At 39.5% G+C, this 23,448-nt stretch overlaps 1 protein-coding gene across 1 annotated transcript; it reads left to right on the top strand.

Annotated features, from left to right (window-relative positions):
• Window positions 1-1,346: 1,346 nt before the first annotated feature.
• Window positions 1,347-23,439, top strand: LOC113060111 (catenin beta-1-like). Its single transcript, XM_026228947.1, has 16 exons — window positions 1,347-1,530; window positions 16,108-16,152; window positions 16,283-16,507; window positions 16,825-17,078; window positions 17,170-17,408; window positions 17,614-17,815; window positions 18,382-18,526; window positions 18,625-18,728; window positions 19,265-19,603; window positions 19,715-19,873; window positions 20,036-20,155; window positions 20,748-20,898; window positions 21,207-21,328; window positions 21,611-21,671; window positions 22,265-22,490; window positions 22,708-23,439. The coding sequence occupies exons 2-15, from the start codon at window positions 16,140-16,142 to the stop codon at window positions 22,471-22,473; spliced, it is 2,343 nt and encodes a 780-aa protein (XP_026084732.1). The 5' UTR covers window positions 1,347-1,530; window positions 16,108-16,139; the 3' UTR covers window positions 22,474-22,490; window positions 22,708-23,439.
• The last annotated feature ends 9 nt before the right edge of the window (window positions 23,440-23,448 follow it).

Here is a 23,448-nt window from a genome sequence, read left to right as displayed (position 1 = left end):
ATGTTCATTGCATAGGAATAAAAACACGATTGGACCGCAATTAATGAACATTGTAAAATGTAAAATGCATTAAAAATACAATTCATGGAATGAAATGTAGATTTTATGTTGATGGGTATGTTTATTTAATATGAAAAGTTAAATATGACTTTTGAAAGACGTGAACAAGAGGTGAATTCTAGCTTTTATTCAGACCTCAGGTTTGTTTATATCAGCTTGTTTACCTGTTCTGCTTTTAATGACATACTAAAGGAAAACCATTAGGTAAAATAAAAATAAAAAATCTCTTAAACCAACACATCTTGACTGCCGTTCATACATAGTACATGTCAGTAGAATTTTAATTGTGACATTTACTATCCTCAGTAAGAATTTGAGAAGCGGATGGAACACAGACAAACAAGGGTCAATAACCAATTTTGTCATAAGGTATACAAAATACCACAATGCCTTCAAAATGTTTTATTGTAATAATTAAAGATGATTTATATTGCTGTGTGTGTTTTGGCACTGTTGTGTTTCCTCAGCCCCTTCTCTCTACATTTTTTTTCATAGAAACTCAGGGAAGAGTTGAGGTAAAAACCAGTCTGAACATGACACCTTCACCATGGAGGCACACAGTCACAACACCAATTGTGTTTTTGGAGACATGCAATTTAGGCACGTTAAAAGGCCATTTATTAAATATGCATCGTCATTTTCATACGTCGAATATTTGCTTTCGTGAACCTCCGTTGCAGCCGTTTTTCTCGTTTTAAATTAAGGCAAATACAGTCTATAATTAAACAGATCGCCATTTCGCATTTATAAGTAAAATGTCTCGGCAGTTTATCCAGTAGGTTTCCGATCCTCGCTGCATTGTTCTACACAGGAGAGAGGGATGGAAAAACTTCCTCCTCCTCTAAAACCTAAACGCCGAGCTCACGTTCGACAGGAAGGTTTACAAACATTTATTTCCGCAAATAATTTGCCATTTTTCTTCATGATTTAAGTCTGGTTGTCTTGTGGCGTTTGTTCTCTCACCAATGCTATACTCTGTTTTTGCGATAGTCATAAAACTTAATGAATAGGTGCGCCCCCTTGCCGCACCGCAGCCGTGCAGTTCGTTGTATTCCTACGCACGAATCCTAATTTCTACATACTCCCTAAATTATCTCTCATCTCGGTCGTTCAGCTCGCAGCCATCTTTAACAGTACCGAATTTTATATTTGTAAGTCACTTTTGGGTACAGAAACCACGTTTGGTTCCATTACTATAAAGATCCAGTGGCTCAGGATCTAGTTTTTCAGAAGGCGGCTGGATATGGTGTGGGTAGGAGTTTTTATAATGGCTCACGCACAGATGGAGTGACGCCATCTTTCCCAGTGTGCTGCTGCGCGAGCGCGGATTGAGAGTCTTCGCGCACACGTTCACTCTCAGCGGGAGCTGCCGCGCGCTGCGGGTCGGTCTCTCAGATTATCTCCACGGATTGTCGCTATTCGTGTTTAAAAACAGCTAAGCGAAAAGGGAATATACAGCGTTTGACACAGGTAAGTGTTTTCTCCGACAGAATGTGGGTCGTTATCGTTTAGAATGTAATGAGGGAATGTCTTTCTGCAGCTGTGGGGAAAGAGGAGGCAAAACAGCCAGCCAGTGGACATAATACTGCAAAATCACGACCAAATTACACTTACATTTACTCACATAAACTCGGATTTATTCGGTTATAATACTATAAGTGTTTTAATGACTCGGATAATGTGTATTTAAAGCTCAGAGTTGAGACATTTTGTGCCTTTGCTGCTAGCTTGGTTAGCATTTTAGGGCTGGAAAAGTGTTTTGTGAAGACCAAGTGAAATTCTCCCCCAACTCCTTACCGCATCTCAGACTCATTTTTACGTTAATTATGACCTCCTCTGTGAATTTTCTGTGTAAAATTCAACAACTGAAGTTGGTTTACGTTAACGGTAGTCTGACCGCAATCTCAAATCCCTGTTTTAGTTGGTTGTGCGGTTGAAAGTTAGTCTGTGGTTAACTAATATAAACTAGCTGTCTTTCAGTTACCTTCTAAGCTTTTTGCGTATTACTGAACCAGAGATGTTTTTTAAAGCTTTTTTTTGTGACTCGCTAAAATCTTGAGGATATTAAGTTTGGGGTACATTTTCCTCTCAGATGCGAGGCCATCTGTATCATCTGGAGTCCTAAATGTTTATCATATTAATAAAGCCATGCGCTAATAAAATACTCTAAATACTAGCCATATTAAAGTCTCCATAAGAAAGAAACAAAGGCATTTAAAGCGTCTGGCCGTTGAAAGGAAGTCGAGGAGGAGCTCGAGTGAAATCTGACTCTGGAGCTCGTGCAGAGGAGGGAGGAGGCAGGGGGGTCATCGGCTCGGGCTCGATGCGCACACACGGGTTTTGCGGACGGGCGCATACCCTACCCATACACCACCCCCTCCTAGCTCTTCTTAACAATACACCACACTGACTTGAGCTTTACTACGATATTCATTGAGTGAAATTATTACGTTCTCAAATGACGTTACTGCAGTCTGCCTTACGTTCTGTAAAAGTATGAGTTCATAATTGTTTGTTTGTTTTTTAGCGCAGTATATGATGCCATAGCCGCCCCTGTAACACAACTGGCAGTAGATTTGTTAATGATTCACATGGCTTACAAAGAAAGCCAAACACATGTGCCTTTTCCTCCACCTCTGCCATGGAGTCTAACTAAAGGTGGTATGCATATCTTCCTCACTTCAATATTGGCATTCTGTGGTCTTATATAATCCATGGTTGTAGTAATTACTATAGATGTTTATGTATGTATAAACTACCAAACCACATACATAATATCTTTTGTGTATATATATATATATATATATATATATATATATATATATAATACATATTATATATACACCCCTACATATACACTCACACAAGATAATATGTATGTGGTTTGGTAGTTTTTGAGAAATGAACAACATTTCTGCTGCTTGTTCAATCTACTTTAAATGAGCTAAAGCAACAATTGCTAAACATTTGATCAATTTCGATGTGATAAGATGATAATTTAAAATTATAGTTTACGTAATTCATTTGTGGTGGGACTATATGAATCATTTTATATTAACTGAAACTGCATGGGTGGATTTTTAGTTCCCAGCATGCTTTGCATGAGACTCAATTGGGAGCAAAAATGTTAATTTATGCATTGATTTAAAGACAGAGCCCTTTTAACAATTAATATTAAATTATGCTGGACATTTTAAAATTTATTTTAAGTTCTGTACTTACATTTTTTATTTTATGTAAGTGGATTTTACTTCCATGTGAAATTTACTTATTGTTTCAATAACAAAAGTTATATTAATTTGAACCTATCAGAGTTAATAAATGCTTGTAGTAGTTGTCAAACATCTCCACATTCAGTTTTGTCAGTTGTGGGTATTATCAAGAACTTTTAGAAAATTGTTGTTATTTTCCTGATTGGTGTTTGAAACCTCATTTTCCTTTATCTATGGTTTAACACGCATTGTTCTCCCGCTGTTCACTTTTGAGTCTTCATGCCCAAACTCTCAAAATCTGGGATGGTCTGGGGCATCTGGGGGTGTCTTTTAGTACGGATGCTGGATCTTATTAGACTTGGATGATAAATTTCATAACAATTGAAAATCAAGTCGCGTAAAGTTTGGTTTCAGTTTATGATGCTAATAACTATCTCCAACCGGGAGAGGTCGCTAGTTTTGAGCCGCTCCCAGCATAAATTTCAGCTTAGTAGGACGTGCACTCTAATGTAAACATTCACTAACATGAGCAAAAAATTACCATGAAAACTATTTTCCAGTCAAGATGGTAAACGGATGATCTTTTTACCAATTTCAAAGGGATTCCCATATGTTCTGCTCTAAATGGATGCGTCTGAGGTAGTCATATCGATTGTACAGTGTGGCTTCAGTATGTTTTTGAATCTGGGTGAGCTATATGAAGTCAGAATACATTGAACCAAGCTGTATTTGGTGTGTGCTACACAGACTCATGCTGTTTGATCATCTCCCATCACAAGTGACACATTTGGAGTAGATGTGTAGTGTGGGATGTTCCTGGGAGATAGCAACGAAGCCATTTGGGTGGCATTTAAATTCACATTCTGTCCGAATGCCAAGGATTATCAACAAATGCTTGGGTCTTCTCAAGCCTCCTCAGTTTTCTTTGGAGGAACCTGTTGTTGACTGTGAAATAGACACATGGGTTGAGAATGGATGCATGTTGAATACTTTATCGATGAAAAGCCCAGGTGCAATCATGTGTGTGAATTTGTGTGTGTTTTATGATCAGGCTAGATGAAACAATTTGGTGTTAGGTTTCACTTTTTTTTTTTAAAGGGCCCCTGTTTGCCATTTCAAATATTGCCTTTCGTGCAGTTTATAATGTAGCTGTATGTGAAGGCAAACAATCGGCAAAATTGTAAAGCTGAAAGTGCAAAGTACTGAAATGTTAAAAGTGCGATGATGCCAGCATTTCTCACTAGCATTTTGAGTGCTGCTGTGTGTATTCTCAAACCACTGATTGGCCATTGTGTTCTCGTGCTTAACAGATGTCTGTTATTGGCTAGAATGATCATGACAGATTTCCATCAATTGGAAAAAATGGGGGAAAGAAACCACGCAATGTTGTTGTTCTACCGGCACGCCAAATATCATTTCCTTCTTGGTTACAACAGTGACGCTGATCGCTTCATTCACAGTCGGGCTATTAGCAGAGATCCCAGAGCAGAACTTGAATTTGGCATGGGATTGCGACCATATAATAACAATTCTATTAATTCCCACAGGTTCTGCACTTATAACACAATGATGGAACTTATCACTTATATGTGCTTTTGAGTCTTGAACTTACTTGTGCATTCATTTTCTATGCGCCCACAGATCACAAGAAGATTGACAGCTCTTAATGATTAAGTAGTGGTTAAATGGGTCATAGTTGATCTGTGATCCATATGGATCAAGCCCCATTGCAAAATTTAAACATAATCGAGTACAAGTTTATAATTTGTTCGTATTTAAACAAGCAAGTGAATTTTAAACAATTCCAGAGAGAAAAGGCAATCGGGAACTCAATTTGTTTCAGATGACTTGCGAACACCGAACCAAATCATTTTCTGAATCCTCTGAACAGACACATACACAAAATACCCATCTTGACAATCATTCAGGTAAATGTAGGGTCTCAAGTAGGGATGCCAACAATTAATCGGTGATGCACTGATTACAATTTTCTTGGTCTATATCTATAATATAGATCAGTGGTTGTGTAAGGGCAAAACCTGCAGCAATGACTAAATGTGAAAAAGAAGCACTATTTAAAGGGTTAGTTCATCCAAAAATCATAATTATGTTATTAATAGTACACTGTAATGACTGAACTGAAGAGAGAACTGAAGATGAACACCGAGCCGAGCCAGATAATGAACAAAAGACTGACTCGTTCTCGAGTCAAGAACCGTTTCTGTGGGAAGAGTCCGATTCGAGACCCGAGGAGCTGATGATACTGTGCATGTGTGATTCAGCGTGAAGCAGACCGACACACAGAGCGTCTGAACCGAACTGATTCTTTTGGTGATTGATTCTAAACTGATTCTGTGGTGATCCGAAAACCGGTTCGTGACTCGAGAAGGGTCAATTTTTTTGTTCGTTATCTGGCTCGGCTGGGTGTTCATCAGTTCTCTCTTCACAGCAGTTCAGTCAGTGAACTGTTTGAGTACATGAATTACTCTGTGATATTGGTTTGATTTAACTCCCAGGCAGTGTCAGCCACATTAAAAAAGTGAACAGCTTAAGACAGTTGATTACTGTGTATTGGAGACGCAAACAGTTTAAAACGATTCAGTTCGATTTGGTGAACTGGTTCAAAAAGATCCGGTTACATCGAAGCATTCGTTCGCAAACCGGACCGGATATCACAAACTGCTTTGTTTTGAACTCTCTCACAACAGACACGGAAGAGAAGACAATGCTAAATAAAGTCGTAGTTTGCTATTTTTGGACCAAAATGTATTTTTGATGCTTCAAAATATTCTAACTGACCCTCTGATGTCACATGGACTAATTTGATGATGTTTTTCTTACCTTTCTGGACATGGACAGTATACCGAACACACAGCTTCAATGGAGGGACTGAGAGCTCTCGGACTAAATCTAAAATATCTTAAACTGTGTTCCGAAGATAAATGGAGGTCTTACTGGTTTGGAACGACAGGAGTTATTGACATAATTATGATTTTTGGGTGAACTATCCCTTTAACCAGAGTGAATGAAGTGTGTGTGTGTGTGTCTGTGTGTGTGTGTGAGAGAGAGAGAAGGGGTCATGGGAGAGAAAAGAGCGAGAATATGTGGCTGACGTTATTGCCTGTGCCCCAGGAAACAAAACGGATCTGCTTGAAATCTTGAAAACTGATGATCATGAGGAAAGAAGTGCAGCTCATGCACCAAATTTGTGCGAGCAGCTGTGAGTGACTTTATATAAATGCATCATAATTCATTCATAATCTACGAATTAAGCTTTTAATGTGATTTAAACTTTTTAAAATACAATAAAATGGAAACAACACAAAGGTCTTCAACATTGAAAGCAATAGAAATGTAGTTACCAAGTAGTTTCCCCGCATAATATTTTCATATTGTGAGCTTTGTAGGGATGCGGGACACATTCCTACAACACGTTAATTAGATCCTACGACTTAACTCTTTCCTCGCCAATGAGGAGTCTAAAGTCTAAATGCTCTAAAGTTAACAGATAATGTTTAAAAAGTGCAGTCCACTTGATTACATATGTTTAGTGTGGTAATGCAACATTTGTTCTTATCTTTCTGCAATCTACTTTAGTTTGTGTGATTTATAACTGACTTTTGTATTTGTTTACTCCAGGCTTATTTTTCAATGCTTTGTGTTGTCATAATTATTACATGCTTACAAGGTTGGAAGTAGGGCTGTGAGGTTTGGGGAAAATATCTAATTGTGACTTTTGTTTTTTGACAGATATTTGATTGCGATTTGATTTTTGAGAACATTTGTTTAATCTATCTAATATTGTGTTGGTCATACTATACAATGATTTATAGCTTGTCTTTGTTGAATAATAGTAACATAGAGATTTAAAAAATAATTTCATATTAAATCACAATCGCAAAAAACAAAAAAACAAACAAAAAAAAAACCTAATTTACAAAGGTAAAAAGAGAATGCCCCTGTAAATCACTTTGAAAAATTTTTTATCAGAATTTTCTTTATTGATTAGAAGTTGCTCCTAATTTTTTTTTAATTAGGAGGACAAGCACCCCTAATTACAAGAAGAAAAAAATGCTCTTAAACTGGGTGTGTGAGCGGAATGGCTAGTGTCTATAGAGGACATTTGAACTCTGTGTCTGTACCTCATAAAGAACAGGCAGTGTACTGTAGGGGATTTGTGTCGTGCCGCATCCAGTGTAACATCACTGAATATAGTTCTATAGTATTTTGTCCTGTCACGCATCCTGTAGACGGTGAATTGAACTTTCTTATTTAGGCTGCTTTCTTATTGAACTGTTTTATTTCTTTGACATTTATTTTAGTGTTTAGCAGGTTGCGTATTCATTCACTGACGGAAGTGCTAAAATTAAACATGCACTTAAGCGCATGTTTATAAGCATATAAGTGGTAGTTGTCCATTACCACCGTGGTAATGCACCTATGTAATAGAACTCCAGCTAGGAGGGTTGAAGTGACTAATTAGGAGTGGGCGATATCTCTATTTAAAATATATTGAGATTTTTTAAACACCATGGATTTTGACATATCGTTTATATTAGTGGTGTGACGGTTAGTATTTAACCGTGAGACCGGCACGTCCTCAACCAGCCTGGAGGCTACATAACTAGTCTAAAAAAAGACAGCCGGCTCCATTATATGGAGATACATCGGTTTTAAGGCATCGGGCTAACAGCAGGCAGATGTCTACTGTAGGGCCCTATGATTTCGCGATGTAAAAAACGCGGACGGAATCGCGGAATCCAGTCATAAAAACGGAATTTACAGTTTAACGTGGAATGTCACGGAATTTGTCAAATTTTTAATTAATTATCAAAAGTAGGTCATTGCACTCGCTTCAAATTAAATGTTTGCATACATAAATATGGACTATATGGACTAATATCTGCAAATATTAAGCCGGAAAAGTCTATTTAAATATGAATCCTGCATGTTCTGCATGTCTCTGTTAATGAATGGAGAAGCGCTTCTTCATTTTATTACACACCCGGAAGCGCGCGTGACGCTCCGGTGATTTCAGCTTCTTGTCCTCTCACTAAATAAAGACGTGAACACATCAACAACATCTCCAGAACTGCAATAAGAGACACTTCATGAACATCTGACCGTTTGATTTGAGTAAAACTAGCGTCATATCACATCATAGACTGTAGTATCACATACACAGAACTGTAAAAGTAAACCCGTCAAAATAAAAGTATTTGCACGAAAAAAAAATACTAACCTATTAGGGGTGTAACGGTTCACAAAATTCACGGTTCGGTTCGATACGATACACTGATGTCACGGTTCGGTTCGGTTCGATATACGTTTTAGATACAGCAAAATGTAAAAACATCTCAACTTTTCAGAATGCCGCAAGCGCACCGCGGGTCATGTGACAAGAACTAACCAATCAGCTTCATCCTTTCCCGTAACAACGTTGAGAGCTCAGCCAAGATGAAGGATCAGCTGATAATAGTTGTATATGGATTGCAATTTTGAAATAAATTTAGTAGCAGAGCTACTGCAAGCGATTTTTAGAGCTGCAAATCCATTTATCCTTCGCTGAAATTTCCGCGTCTCATGGAGAGAGCACGTCATTGTTGCTTAGCAAAGACAGACGCCTCAGGAGAAAGACGCGCTTAGCGTTTTCCATGCGTTTTTAGGCACGATATGTGAACGGCCCCTAAGGCGCTCGCTCACTCAGCACGCGCTGAAGGCTCGTTGCAAAATGTCGAATGCCTTTAACAGACCAGAAATATAAGATCCTAAAATAACCAACAGGTCTGGTGTTTGGGTTGGATTCCCTGTAAGCTATAGTTTCTAAATGCTGCAGGGATAGTTTGCTGCGTGCATGTTTCTCCTTTTTTTCGTCTTTTCCCAGATAGTACTGACGCATATATCCCAGATATTCCCGCTGGTGTTTTTTTTTTTTTTTTTTTTTTTATTCCCGCTGGTGTACCCTGTCATGTTGCAGATGCGACATACCGTTGTTTTTTTATCCACCACTCTCTTGCCATCACCATTATAGCTTAAAGGGAATCCAAAGTGCACCCAAACACCAGACCTGTTGGTTATTGGAGGATCTTCTCATTTCTAGTCTGTTAAACGCATTGGCTATTTTGCAACGAGCCTTCAGCGCGTACTGAGTGAGCGAGCGCCTGCTGAGTAGCCTAACATAAACATATAAGATGGTGTTTTTTTCTTCTTCGGGAGTGTCAGGGGCGTTGCCTGTTACGTTGTTTGGGTTATTGGGCTACCTTGTTGAACGCATATCATTATATTTCTCTCTCTCTCTCTCTTTTTTTTTTTTTTTCAAATATAATTAATTACTCCAACGAACCGTTCGGTATACATAATGCGTACCGCGTACCGAACCGAAAGCGTCGTACCGAACGGTTCAATACGAATACGCGTATCGTTACACCCCTATAACCTATTGTTCGGCAGAATTTAGAAAGCCTACTACTATTAAAATGAAACAAATATAATTTAAGGAATAATCACACAACATTTCTTCCATGTATTATTTTTAATAGTAAATCCCTTGTTTACCAAAAAATAAAGTTTGCTTAATTTTCAATAATTAAAAGATAAATTAAATAAATGTTTTATGCCTTCGTTTGATAACCAGAAAAATTTGAATACACAGAATTTCAGAGGGGAAAATGTTTTTATGCATTTAAATAATTACACTTGCTTAAACATAGAATTAGATAACAATAAAACATTTGTTGAAGAAGAAAATAAAACATTTCATAGGGCCCTAAATATGTAATATTTGGCATATTTGTTTTTGCAGTAGTTTTTGGGGGTTATTTTTCCTGTAAAGATATCGAGATATATTTTTTGCTCCATATCGCCCAGCCCTATGACTAATGACCGATGAATGATGGGTTTAGTCGAGGCTATTGTTTTGTGATGCAGACGTTAGCTTTTCCTAAGAACGCCGAGTCTGAAATTCTATGTATGTGTATCAGATTTGTGTGCCAGGTTCCAAGTCAAATTCTGTCTTTAAGTAATGAGTGCTTATTTGCTGCTCATTGCTAGTAACCTCTCTGTTACAGATATATGCGTACTGTACATTATTCTCCACCCCTGCCACCTTGTCTTTTGCAAACTCCACCCATATTCCACCTTAACAAAACTTTTACCAAAACACTGAGATTGATTACAGATGTACAAGGCAGTGAGAAACACATGCATGTGGTTATTAGTATCGGGTATGTTCATGCGTTATGTCTGAAATACAGAAACTAGTGGAGTTCAGCAAGAGTAAAATTTTGAAAAGCTCGTCCAGCAGGTTTTCCCTTCATGATTGTATTCACACTGTCCATTCAGATGATTGTATAACTCAGCGATTGAGCTCTGGAAGGGAAAACCGATTGTCTAAATACATCCAGCATGACCTCATCAATGACCCAGACTAACCTGTAGTTTGTTAGGCCTTATTTCCATGAATCATCATGACTGACTGTGAGGAGAGGACTGTTTGAATGTAGTTTGTGTCTGGGATTTCTTGAAGGGTGAGGCTCAGTTGGCACCTCATGTTGCGTGCGAGAGAGAGCACTAATACTCCAGGGGGGTTAAGGCCTCTATGCTGGTGGGTTTATCTCTACAATTGACTCCAGATGTTGTGAACCATAGACCAAGCGACTGGTTAACTGCTGTCAAACTCTTGGCAGCCCCAGCCAGAGTGCCACAGCAGCACTGCTTTGCACATCTGGCGTTACCAAAGCAATGACTGACACATTTTTATTGCATTCCAAAGAGCTTCGTTATCAGCACCACAGTGGGAAATGAAACCGTATCGGTGCTGACAGTTAAGCAAAGAGAACCGTTCGGCCCGATAGGGGAAAAGCAACTTATGAATTGCCCATGAATGAACGTCATTATTCAGTTCATCTGGAAGACCACAGCTGTGTGGGAGCACTTTAAATTGCTTGAGGACAAGGCAAAGGCAGTGTGCCAAATGTGCAAATTGTTACTGGCCTACCACAACAGCACATCAAGTTTGAAAGTTCTGTAAGTAGTACACCTATAGAATGCTATATTGCTGGTGTAAAAACAAACAAACAAACTGCTTTTATCCGCCATTTTAAATATATTTATACTATATAAACGTTCACTTAATTTGCTTGGAAAACACTTGCGAATACGGCAGCCATTCAAAAAATAAAAACCTTCAGTAACCCAGCCTAATAATAATTTATCTATATTAAAAGTATTGCTCTTAAAGGACCTGTGTTTTGTATCACTGGTGCAAGTTGTCCGTTCTTGGCGCATATAAGCCCTGCACGCGTGAAGTGGCACTTCCGGCTAATGCTGTTCTGTAGTTCATTAAAAGTTGATTAATTCTGAACACGTCGGGTGTTCATATTGCACCAAAATGCGACACTGCACTCCCTTGGGTCCGCAGCAACACACACCATGTGTGAAGTCGAATTGGATGAAAATGCAAACACACAGAGATTCCTGCCTTCATTAAAGAAAAGTATATGTTCAGCCCATCCGAAGTTTCAAAATATTTGGTGTTGATTATTACCGAAGCTTCGAAGCTCAAAAAATGGTATTGGGACCAGCCCTACATGGTACAATTTAGTACAGTTAACCTTTGGGGGGTTTTCCACTGGGTACAGTACCCGCTACCTGGTACTTTTTTTTTTTTTTTTTTTTTTAGTACCACCTTGAACCATACTGTTACCAAAATGTGACGTGTAAACTCTACTGATCACGGATTTGCTGGAGAGAATAGTCATTCTTGATGCAAACACAACAGAACCGCTAGATTTAAATCAGCACAGCCAGCGAAGCATTGAACACAACTGTTTTGAATGAGCGCACCTTTTTAACAACCAAAAAGTGGCTGTTTTGTTGTCGAGAAAGTACAGACATTCCTCTCGTTGATGGCAGAGGAGTGGATCTAGCAAGAGCTTGATGGTGTGACGTGGAATGAAAACATTTTTCAGGAGTTGCTGCAGTAGAGGCTACTAGATGCGGCGCTGCTGCTGTTGATTTACAAATATTGGGGGGAAAGAGAACATCAATGTAAAGAAGATCTTGTTTTTGTCAAAACTGAAACCAAGCCGTTCACACAGAATGAATATTTTGTGCATTTTCTAGAGGGACATCTACTGTTGCACTTGAGTCTCGCACAAGAGAACCGCATGTTTAGAAAGCCATGTAAAATGAGTGCAAGTTCAACTTTAAAAAAAACATATCTTGAGACTTAATGGTGTCTTTTTCCCCCATCCCACTGCAATTCATGTTTTTAAATAAAAAATGTAATACTGTTGGCTTTCGGTCCTTTGTATGAAACCATGAATACATGTTGTTGTTTTTATAGTTGTTTAAGCAACTTCATTATAATTGGTTTATAAACATAATTTTTTTGCTAAAAAACTAGATGGTACAGAAAGAAAATAGTGCACTGGAAACTAAAATGTATTTAGCTGAAAATGGAGTATTCAATAACCAGTTAACTAAATTTTTTTATTAATCAACAATTAATAATGTAGTTGTATGCAAACATTTAAATTGCACATAACACAAGTGTTTGTATAAACTTTTTTTTAATGTTTTATATATAGATTTTTTTTGTTTAAATGTACATTAAACTGTGACTCTAACTTTGCTTTAAAAGATTTATTAAAACAGTGAAAATATTAGTAACAGGTTAAGTAAAAATGTTATTTATCCTTCCAACATACTTTGATGTTCATTCATATATATTTCATGCAATAAATGGTAGTAAAGAGAAAGTCATGATCGGTTCAGGTGTGCTGCCAAAAAACACTTAAACATGGACTAATGCCTTTCACACACATACTCCGTCTACAGTGTGTATGTGTAGCAAATTTTTTTACGCACCCATGTTAACGGGTTCCAGCGTTCACACTGCACGCAGTTGTGGTCCGTCAGTGCGTTCCAGGAGCAGTGCGTCAGCAGCAGTCTAGCGATCGTTTTCTTACCGAGTCTATTTTTGCAGTGCTGCACGCACTGAATTAAAGTGACAGCGCATTGTTTGCGGAAATAAATGAACATGGATTGACTCGGATATGCAGTAATTTCACAATAAATGTATACTAATTAAAGTTTCACATGCAACACATGGGTTTTTGGCTTTAAATCAAGAAAAAAAGTACCTTTAGATAAACAAGGCAACATAATTCCTCAAATAAAAGCCGGGTCCTTTATTTACCTGAACTGCAGAAGGTAACAGGCTTTTATTTGAAGCAGGCTTTTATTTCTAATTCCATCTGTTTGATAAGTAATTGTTTTAAATAACCCATTTTAAATTAAAAGTGATAGCGTTCCAGTGGATAGAGATCATAACATTAGCAAAAAATCAGTTAAGAATAAATCAAAAGAATCAGTTCGGTTCAGACGCGCTCTGTGTGTCAGTCTGCTTCACGCTGAATCACACATGCGCAGTATCATCAGCTCCTCGGGTCTTGAATCTTGAAAATTCTATATATTTTTTTACATGATTTGAAATCAAAATAATAATAGCCGCGGATCAGTAGCAGACTGCAAATGATTCCTGTTTGAAAGCACAATGAGTCTGAGCTGCTTCTGCACCACACATGTAACGCGCATGGACTGCATACACACTGCAGATGGAGTATGTGTGAAACGGGCATAACAGCTCCAGAACAGGAACAGCAAGATGTTGACAAGGGCTAGCCGAAACGTTCTACTACAAGACCTTTCCACATGTTGCACTGTTTGTGTTTTGTAAGAGCTGTTTGACTGAGAGGAACAGTATGTTTTGCTAACCAACACAATAGTGAGACATGGGCAGACAGTTTTAGTCTGTAAATGTTGGACGTCTCGGAGAGGGGTTGCATTCTTCCTGCTGATTTGGAGAAGGGTGTTGAATACGTCTGAATAAAGGAGGTGGGCTTGAGGCTTGTGTCATGGTAATCTTTGAGGAGGCCTCACAAAAGGAAAGGAGACCGGGGCCCCCTCGACTGAGACACTGAATTCAGTATTGCTTCAGTAGGTGTTAACTGCTGATGTTGATGGGCAATCGACAAAGTCATGTGCATTTTGACGCTGTTGTGATGGCGGGGTTTCTGGCTGAGCACATTATTAAAAGTCATATAAACCTTAAGTGCCTTTTGCTAGAGAATGTGTTAAGAACCCTCATGGCTTGGAGGAGGAGATTGAGGTTGGATGTTTGGAGTGACACTAATAGTTCAAGCTTTATTGTCATGCTTGTGATGGAGTGACTTTGAATACATCATTTTGTGAGGCCTGATCAGTTTTTCGTGGCTCAAAATGAGACTGAGGTGGTACCATCCTGATCATGTGGATACAATGTGAATGTACCCACCTTTTAACTGGCTGAAACAAACACTTTTTTTACATGCAACATATATTTTAGGTGCTATAATTAAATGATTGAAAATAAATGACAATTCTAATGTTAAATTTGATAAAAACAAACCCGTTTAACATGAAATTAAATGAAACATACCAGCTAAAAGGGGCCCTTTTGTATAGGTGAACATATAACATTAGGTTGTTAAACATTTCATGAAACTGAAAATCTTTATCCACTCCTTATGGTCTCCACATTAGCACCAAGCAAAGACTTGTTATAAAATTAAAAGCTTTCCCTCACATCTCACTTCAGTTCAGCATTGAGTGTTTGTAATAACTCATTTGTTGTTTTTATACTAGGCTTCCAGTTTTGCGTTTCTCATTAAAACTTTTTTTTATTGTTAAGAAAACAAATCTTATTAAAATAACACAAAAAACCATATACTATTGTAATTGTGTTAAATATAGGGCCCGAAGAAATTTTTCCCTAAGAATTTTTTTGTTAGTTTTTCAAGAATCCTTTCTAATCGTTAAATAAAATTTTACTATCAAAAAGCATGTCTAATTAATTAAAATCATGGAACTTATACAATGTCAGTTTTATTAAATGTTTGACAAAAATGACATGTTTAGGGCTCAATTATTTTATTTTATCTCATAATATGTTTCATTGATACCAAATTCTGTTGTAGCATGTCTAATTATTTGAATGCATAAAAACAACTTAATTTCTTCATTTATTCTTAAAATAGCCTTATTAAATGTTTTATTTTTCCTCAGAAATTCTGTATTGTGTTAAAGAATGGCGCACACACATGGGTTTACTACACACACAGGGAAGTGTGTGATGCTTGCGGTGATTTTTAGCGTCTGCCGTCTCACTAGATGAGGACATAAAAACATGAACAACATCCCCAGAACTGCTCTGAGAGTCTCTCCATGAGCATTTGACCATTTGATTTGAGTAAAACTAACTATCTCATACACAGAACTGTAAATGTATTCATGCAACCCGTCAAAATAAAAGTCTGGTTTGATTTGAAGACATTGTGCCTCTTAATACTTTTCAGTAGAATGTACACTACTACTACTATGACTAAAATTAAACAAATAATCAAGGAATAATCGCACAACATTCCAAGTTTTCATTTTAATAGTAAATCCCCCATGTTTGACAAAAAAATAAAGTTTGCTTAATTTAACTATTAAAAAGGAGTCGAGAAAATTGTAATGGAATTTGGGAAAAAAATTAAAATGGAATTTTGGAAAAAATAAAACCGCTACATGAAGGATCTGCAGATAATATGAGTGGTTGTGTGTAGTGTGGCACATTCTGCTTGACTCTTTCATCCCAGCTGCAGTCAGGTTAGGAGACAGAGAGCTTTCAGTTCGAACACTGGGGCTACACTTTGTGGAATGTGTTTGTGTGTGAGAGACAGACTTGAGTGCTGTGTGAGAAAGTTAGTACCACAAATGTAAAAATTAATCGTGTTTTTTTTTTTTTCAGATTAGGAGGCTGTGCTTGGCTGTGAGAGAAGCATGGCTACACAATGTAAGTTATTTTACATGTTTCTTTATTAAAATATATATTTGCAAAGTGAAAGTTTTGGAAGAGCTAAAATATTTAACATCTTGTTTTAAATACTATTTGATGATCTCTTTTTATAATGTTTCATGTTCAGCTGACTTGATGGAGCTCGACATGGCCATGGAGCCGGACCGCAAGGCTGCAGTCAGCCATTGGCAACAACAGTCTTACCTGGACTCAGGTATCCACTCTGGGGTCACAACCACTGCCCCGTCCCTGAGTGGGAAGGGCAACCCAGAGGATGAGGATGTGGATAATCAGGTGCTGTATGAGTGGGAGCAGGGCTTTAACCAGTCCTTCAACCAGGAGCAGGTAGCAGGTATGTGTGCTGATTCTGTTCTTCTGTTTTAAGAATTCATGGAAAGAATATGGAAAATTAGGATTTCATGTTCTTAATGTGGTCAAAATAGTCTGGAATCGAAAATGCGCAATTCACTTATGTAAACCTTAAACAGCATTGGGTCTTCTGCAAACCAATGTGTGTGCAGAGACAATTGCTTATTGTTATAGCTTTCTTGTCTTTTGTCTGGTATTAACAATCACTGTATTATATTAAGACATAACAGACCTTTATAGTCATTTTGATTAATTGTGCATAAGACCGTTGCTTGATATAGTACTGTGGTTTCTCTGTAGACATTGATGGTCAATATGCCATGACCAGAGCCCAGAGAGTCCGGGCGGCCATGTTTCCTGAGACTCTAGATGAGGGCATGCAGATACCTTCCACACACTTCGACTCTGCCCACCCCACCAACGTCCAGCGCCTGGCCGAGCCCTCACAGATGCTCAAACACGCCGTGGTCAACCTCATTAACTACCAGGATGATGCAGAGCTGGCCACCCGCGCCATTCCAGAACTCACCAAACTACTGAACGATGAGGATCAGGTTAGAACGGATGGATTGTCAAGAACAGCCAGTGCTGGGACTCTTGTCAGAGTGAGCTAATGCCTCGATTTTCTTTTTACTTTTCCATCAGGTGGTGGTAAATAAGGCAGCTGTGATGGTGCACCAGCTCTCAAAGAAGGAGGCCTCTCGTCACGCCATCATGCGATCCCCACAGATGGTGTCGGCCATTGTGAGGACCATGCAGAACACTAGTGATGTAGAAACGGCCCGCTGCACCTCTGGCACCCTGCACAATCTTTCCCACCACAGAGAAGGCCTGCTGTCCATCTTCAAATCGGGAGGCATCCCTGCTCTCGTCAAAATGCTTGGGTTGGTACACCTTCAAGCTCTCTATTTGTAAACAGACAAATCTAGACGATCATGCGGTTATATATCCTGTGAATCTTTTGAATCATGGAAGTTGTGTTGTGTTGGAATTCGAGGACTAGCAGGCTGAGTGCTTTGACCTGCTCTGTGTGCTTAAGCTTGAATCCCATTAGTTTGGCTCTAATTAATATTGCTGTGGTCTCTTCAGTTCCCCAGTGGACTCTGTACTCTTTTATGCCATTACGACTCTACACAACCTCCTACTGCACCAGGAAGGAGCCAAGATGGCTGTCCGTTTGGCCGGAGGCCTGCAGAAAATGGTGGCCTTATTAAACAAAACAAACGTCAAATTCCTCGCCATCACGACAGACTGCCTTCAGATCCTGGCATACGGCAATCAGGAGAGCAAAGTAAGAAGCAAAAGCTTCTCAAGAATAAGCACATCACAGCAGGGTTCTTGGGCAAAATAACATTGGTTTACAAATTGTTTTAATTTTTCAAAAATCTTGTCACTCATATCTAGCAGAGCAACAAAATAACTGCTATATTTGGAATTTGCCTCTTGATGTTCTCATTGGCACTGGATGTCTGACTATTGTAGGGCTGTTTATTTATATAAAATTGATATTTAAAATTATTATAAAAGAAAAGAAAAAGCTCCAGGTTTCCTCAGCTTCTTTTGCAGAACTGCAAAATTTGGCTATAATAGTAATTACCATGTATAACTATACTTACTACTAGTAGTAGTAGTAGTAATTAATAATAATAATAATAATAATAATAATAATAAAAATATTTAAATATTTCTGAATTTCTTTTTTAAATGTTAAACCATCCAGCTTTTGTTCTGGTGAAGAAAAAAAACTAAAGGCTCAAAGCTCCTTTTGTTGACACCAGCTGATTTATAAGTGCTTTTCAGTTACAAATAATAAATAATATTATATTAATAGCGTATTATATGTAATTTGCTTTTCAGCTTATCATTCTGGCCAGTGGAGGCCCACAGGCTCTGGTCAACATCATGAGGACGTACACGTATGAGAAACTGTTGTGGACCACCAGTCGAGTGCTCAAAGTGCTGTCTGTTTGCTCCAGTAACAAACCTGCCATTGTTGAGGCTGGTGAGTCCATTTGTCTTGGGTTTACTCCAGTATAATGCAATGGAAGCTGGCGGCTGATTTAAGATGGTTTGAACATGGAAGCTTTGTCTTGTTTTCAGGTGGCATGCAAGCACTTGGCCTTCACCTCACGGACCCCAGTCAGCGACTGGTACAAAACTGCTTGTGGACTTTGAGGAATCTCTCAGATGCTGCCACCAAACAGGTACCGATCCGTTTGTGTCTTTCCTTCAGCTCTTTTACGCTGTCTTCTGTTCTTCCTACATGAGCCCTCTCTTTCTGTCTCCCCATTGTTTCCATGGAGAAGACGTCTTTAGCAGAAGTAGATGTGCAGGTAACAGTCATTCCTGCCTTTGTCTGTGTCGGGGATTAGGGGCTGTAGCCAGCTCTGACCCCACACAGGACATCAAATTGTCAAAAAAGGAAAAAAAAAGTGTTGGAGCATGAACGGGCGCTACATTTGGTTGTAATGCCTGCGCTATATTTACATTTCACCCAGCTGTTGTTGTGGCATCAGAATTCCTGAATTATCAAAGCATTTTTGGTTTGATTTTGTGTATTTAACAGTTTACCCACTCATGGTAGGCTTACAACCTCATGTAACGTGTAGTAAAATGTTACGAATGGTTGTGGCTGCTCGTGTGCGGGACTAAAAAAAAATCTGGATCGAGTTTGTCATGGATGCACATTCTGGGTTGAATAAAGTAGCGCGTCTCAACTCTGGATCCTTCTGTTCTACAGGAGGGAATGGAGGGGCTCTTGGGCACCTTGGTCCAGTTGCTCGGTTCAGACGACATTAACGTGGTGACGTGTGCTGCTGGAATCCTGTCCAACCTCACCTGCAACAATTACAAGAACAAGATGATGGTGTGCCAAGTGGGCGGCATCGAGGCCCTTGTGCGCACTGTTCTTCGTGCTGGAGACAGAGAGGACATCACAGAGCCTGCTATCTGTGCCCTCCGTCACCTCACATCCAGACATCAGGAAGCAGAGATGGCCCAGAATGCAGTGAGGCTGCACTATGGGCTGCCGGTGGTGGTCAAACTGCTCCACCCTCCCTCGCATTGGCCTCTCATTAAGGTATGGAAGTGATATGAGATCATCATTTGTGTCTTTTAGTGGCTTTCATTGTGCATCAAGGAAAGGATTGTTTTTCTTAAAGGTTTATTTTATCACTCTATCCTCTCCCAGGCCACCGTTGGGCTTATCCGTAACCTGGCGCTGTGCCCCGCCAACCACGCCCCGCTCCGAGAGCAGGGTGCCATTCCCCGCCTGGTGCAGCTTCTGGTCAGGGCCCATCAGGACACTCAGAGACGCACCTCCATGGGGGGAACACAGCAGCAGTTTGTGGTGAGTCATGGTCACGTGAGCGGCCGACTTTTAAAGCAGCTGAATTCTGAAATGAAAACTTAATGGCCAATTTATGCTGTACTCTGTTTCTGTATTAGCACAGGTATTCAGTGATTTTCTTGCAGAATGGATGTGAATGAGGTGTTCGTGTGTTGTGTTCAGGAGGGTGTGCGTATGGAGGAGATCGTGGAGGGCTGCACTGGAGCTCTGCACATTCTAGCCAGAGATATTCACAACAGAATCGTCATCAGAGGACTCAACACTATTCCACTGTTTGTTCAGGTCAGTCGCTGAGAGCTCGTGCTATCAGTCATTTCTTTCTAGTTTTTCCTATTTGTCCGTCAGTCGATTTATCTGGCTGAAGATCTTTTTCATTTGTTTGTTCATTTTTTCTATCCTTCTAATACATCATCTTACATTAGTTCTATCATTGGCGTTTGTTTGTTCTGTATATTGTTCATTCTTGTCTGTCCATTTGTTTGCTTGGTTTGTTCTATTGATCTATCTATTGATCATATTTATTGAGCATTCTTTGTTCTGTCATTCTAGTTATCTATCCTTCATTTGGTCTTGTTCATTCCAACTGTCTATCTTTCACTTGTTAGCTTGTTTGTTTTTTCTATTGTTTGTTCCGATTATTCTGCCGCTCTGCTTTTTGTGACTTATTTTCCGCTATTGTATTCGATCTTTAGATTGTTCAAATTCTTGTTCGTTCAGCCTATCATTCTGAAGTTTTATCCATCACTGTTACACTGTCTTTTTTAGTGAATTGAGTAAGTTAAAGTGTGGGTGACGCTGGTAGTATATTTACATCTGCTGAACTTCGACCCATTGTCAGTCTGTCTGACGTGTCTCTCTCGCTCTTTCTCTGCAGTTGCTGTATTCTCCGATCGAGAACATCCAGCGTGTAGCTGCAGGTGTACTGTGTGAGCTGGCTCAGGATAAGGAGGCAGCTGAGGCCATTGAGGCAGAAGGAGCCACCGCTCCTCTCACAGAGCTCCTCCACTCCAGAAACGAGGGTGTAGGTGAGTGTGCGCCCCGTTTTAATAAGCAACACGTGTGCAAGCATAGCCGGCACACAATAATGCAGAAAGACATCAGTTAAATATAATGGCAACACAGTCTCGCTGACTACCGATGTCACAACAAAGTTTGAAGAAACAAGTGAAACTTCCACTGAATAAACACAGAGAAGCAAGCATGAATACAAAACACTATGCAGATTTGTTTTCCCAGCTATGCAATGATTTCCACTGGAGGCAGAGGCTGGGGTGAGCAGGGCTGGCTCGAATGTTTTCTCGGTCACACTAACGTTGCTATCTCTCGCCCACAGCCACGTACGCTGCTGCAGTTCTGTTCCGCATGTCTGAGGATAAGCCCCAGGACTACAAGAAACGACTGTCTGTGGAGCTCACCAGCTCTCTGTTCAGAACGGAGCCCATGACCTGGAACGAGGTAAGGGGGCTCATCTCCGCTAAATCCTGCAATCAACGCTGGCACAGAGCCCTGTTGTAGATTAAGCCTATAAATTCCCAGCGCATTACAGAATCGGTTATGGCAGATGTGGGTGTTATATTTGTGAATTTACTGAGCAGGTGATTCGAACAAAGTAGTATTGTTTTTATGAGCCTCAAGCACTTTGAAAGCACTAGTATAACTGATTCAGTCCTGATATACACTGAATTTGAGGCTGAAGCGAGTTTGTCTTATATAACTTTTTCTTCCATGTCTTTGCAGACTGGAGATCTAGGGCTGGACATCGGTGTGCAGGGAGACCCTCTGGGATACAGACAAGACGGTAAGTTAATTCTCAGAAATGAGATCCGCTCTCAGCATCTGGGTGTGAATACTCACTAATCCACTGCTTCATCAGCCTTCACCCTCCAAACCTAGAGACGAACACACCTGGCATGTTCCATGAAGACAGGACACTAAATAAATCCTGGAACTCTTAAAGATTAGTGGACCAAAAAAAAAAAACTTAAATTGTTGTTCATACTTCCCTTTTGTTCCAAAACTCTGAGACCTTCTCAAGAAATGAGATTTTAGGCATAATGTTAGATCTGACAGCGTCCAGTTTCCTTTTCTATCTCCTCATTAAAGAGGTATTACATAGAACATAGAATTGAAAATCACCATTCTAGGTTAATTTAATTTTAGATAACTAATCCATCCAAAAAAAACATGAAAGCTCTTAACGGAGCACCATATTCCTAGAGAATGTCAGGTTCTGTCACATGCCTTGTGTTCTCTCTCTGGTCTTGTGTGTCTAAAGTTGTGCTATTGTGAGCTGCCTGTTTAATATGCATCCTCTAACGTACGTGTGTGTGTGTGTGTGTGTGTGTGTGTGTGTGCTCCCTCCACTTCCCATCCACTCCCCTCATCCTACAGACCCAAGCTACCGCTCCTTCCACTCTGGAGGATACGGGCAGGATGCCATGGGCATGGATCCCATGATGGAGCACGAGATGGGCGGGCACCACCCCGGCCCAGATTACCCTGTAGACGGCCTGCCTGACCTCAGCCACGCCCAGGACCTGATCGACGGCCTCCCGCCGGGCGACAGCAATCAGCTGGCCTGGTTTGATACTGATCTGTAAATACAATGACTTTTTAGGTGAGGCACCAAGACGCCCAAACACTCACTCGATGCGAATGTTTGATCTGTGCTGACTGCAGTGTGTGTAGGAGATTTGAAGGGCTGGAGTAAAGCACGCTAGTAGCCAAACTAATCTTGAGCTGCATATGAATTGATTATAGTCCTGTATGTGTTCGTTTTTCTCCTCTTTAATCAGATTCTAACCTGTTTGTCTCCTCTTTTCTCTCTGCTGCAGCTGTCTGATCTGAATGGTCCTGCATTGTGATTTTGGCCTGTAGAGTTGCTGAGCGGGCTCAAGAGAGTGGGCTAGTTTCTCTGAAAGTGCCTGACACACTAATACAAGCGGAGTTTCCTATGGGAACACATGGAAGTAAAACTTTTGTTCTGGTCTTGGTCGGTCAGAATTTGGTGTGATTGACAGAAGAAAGCCCAAGAAGCAAATCCTAAGATGGTATTTTCAACCTTAGCCTTGCCTGTTCTTTTTATTACTTTTTATTTTTCAAAGGATATTTCAGTCTGTTATGGTATTTATCTAGCTTGCTTTATGATACTCGTCTTTTATTTTGCAGAACTTTGTATTTCTTTCGACTGTCTCTCTCTCATAGTGTTGAGTTATAGTGGTAATGATCCATCAAGAGTTTATCGAGTTTATGGTGTAGAACACTAATTAATCAGTTGAATTGTATTCTTATCAAATGTAAAATTGTGTAGCTTTTGTATAAAACCAAGAATTGGAGAAGTCCAAATATCAGCTGTTGCTTTAAACAAATCAGAAATGTTCCAAAGGGTTTGCAATCAGTTGGGGCCAGTTTTAACTTTTTTTTCTCGTCTTGGATCTATAATTTTTATTTTATTTTTGATGGTAGCTTTAGAAAGGTTTTGAAATGAACCCCTAATTATTGTAGCCTGTAATTGTTGGTTGGAGACTTGGTAATGACCTGGCTAAACAATAAAATGGACTTTAAATGTATCCAAT

This window comes from Carassius auratus, chromosome 41 (assembly GCF_003368295.1).
Source record: "Carassius auratus strain Wakin chromosome 41, ASM336829v1, whole genome shotgun sequence".
Lineage (NCBI taxonomy): Eukaryota > Metazoa > Chordata > Actinopteri > Cypriniformes > Cyprinidae > Carassius > Carassius auratus.
The sequence above is the reverse complement of the archived record's forward strand: the minus strand, read 5'-3'. Positions and strand labels throughout refer to the sequence as shown.

Excerpts from the sequence above, each read along its gene's own strand:
- LOC113060111 (XM_026228947.1), top strand. Across the intron at positions 16,508-16,824 it reads CAACCAGGAGCAGGTAGCAG|ACATTGATGGTCAATATGCC; the intron begins GTATGTGTGCTG and ends GTTTCTCTGTAG. Across the intron at positions 18,729-19,264 it reads CAGATGCTGCCACCAAACAG|GAGGGAATGGAGGGGCTCTT; the intron begins GTACCGATCCGT and ends TCTGTTCTACAG.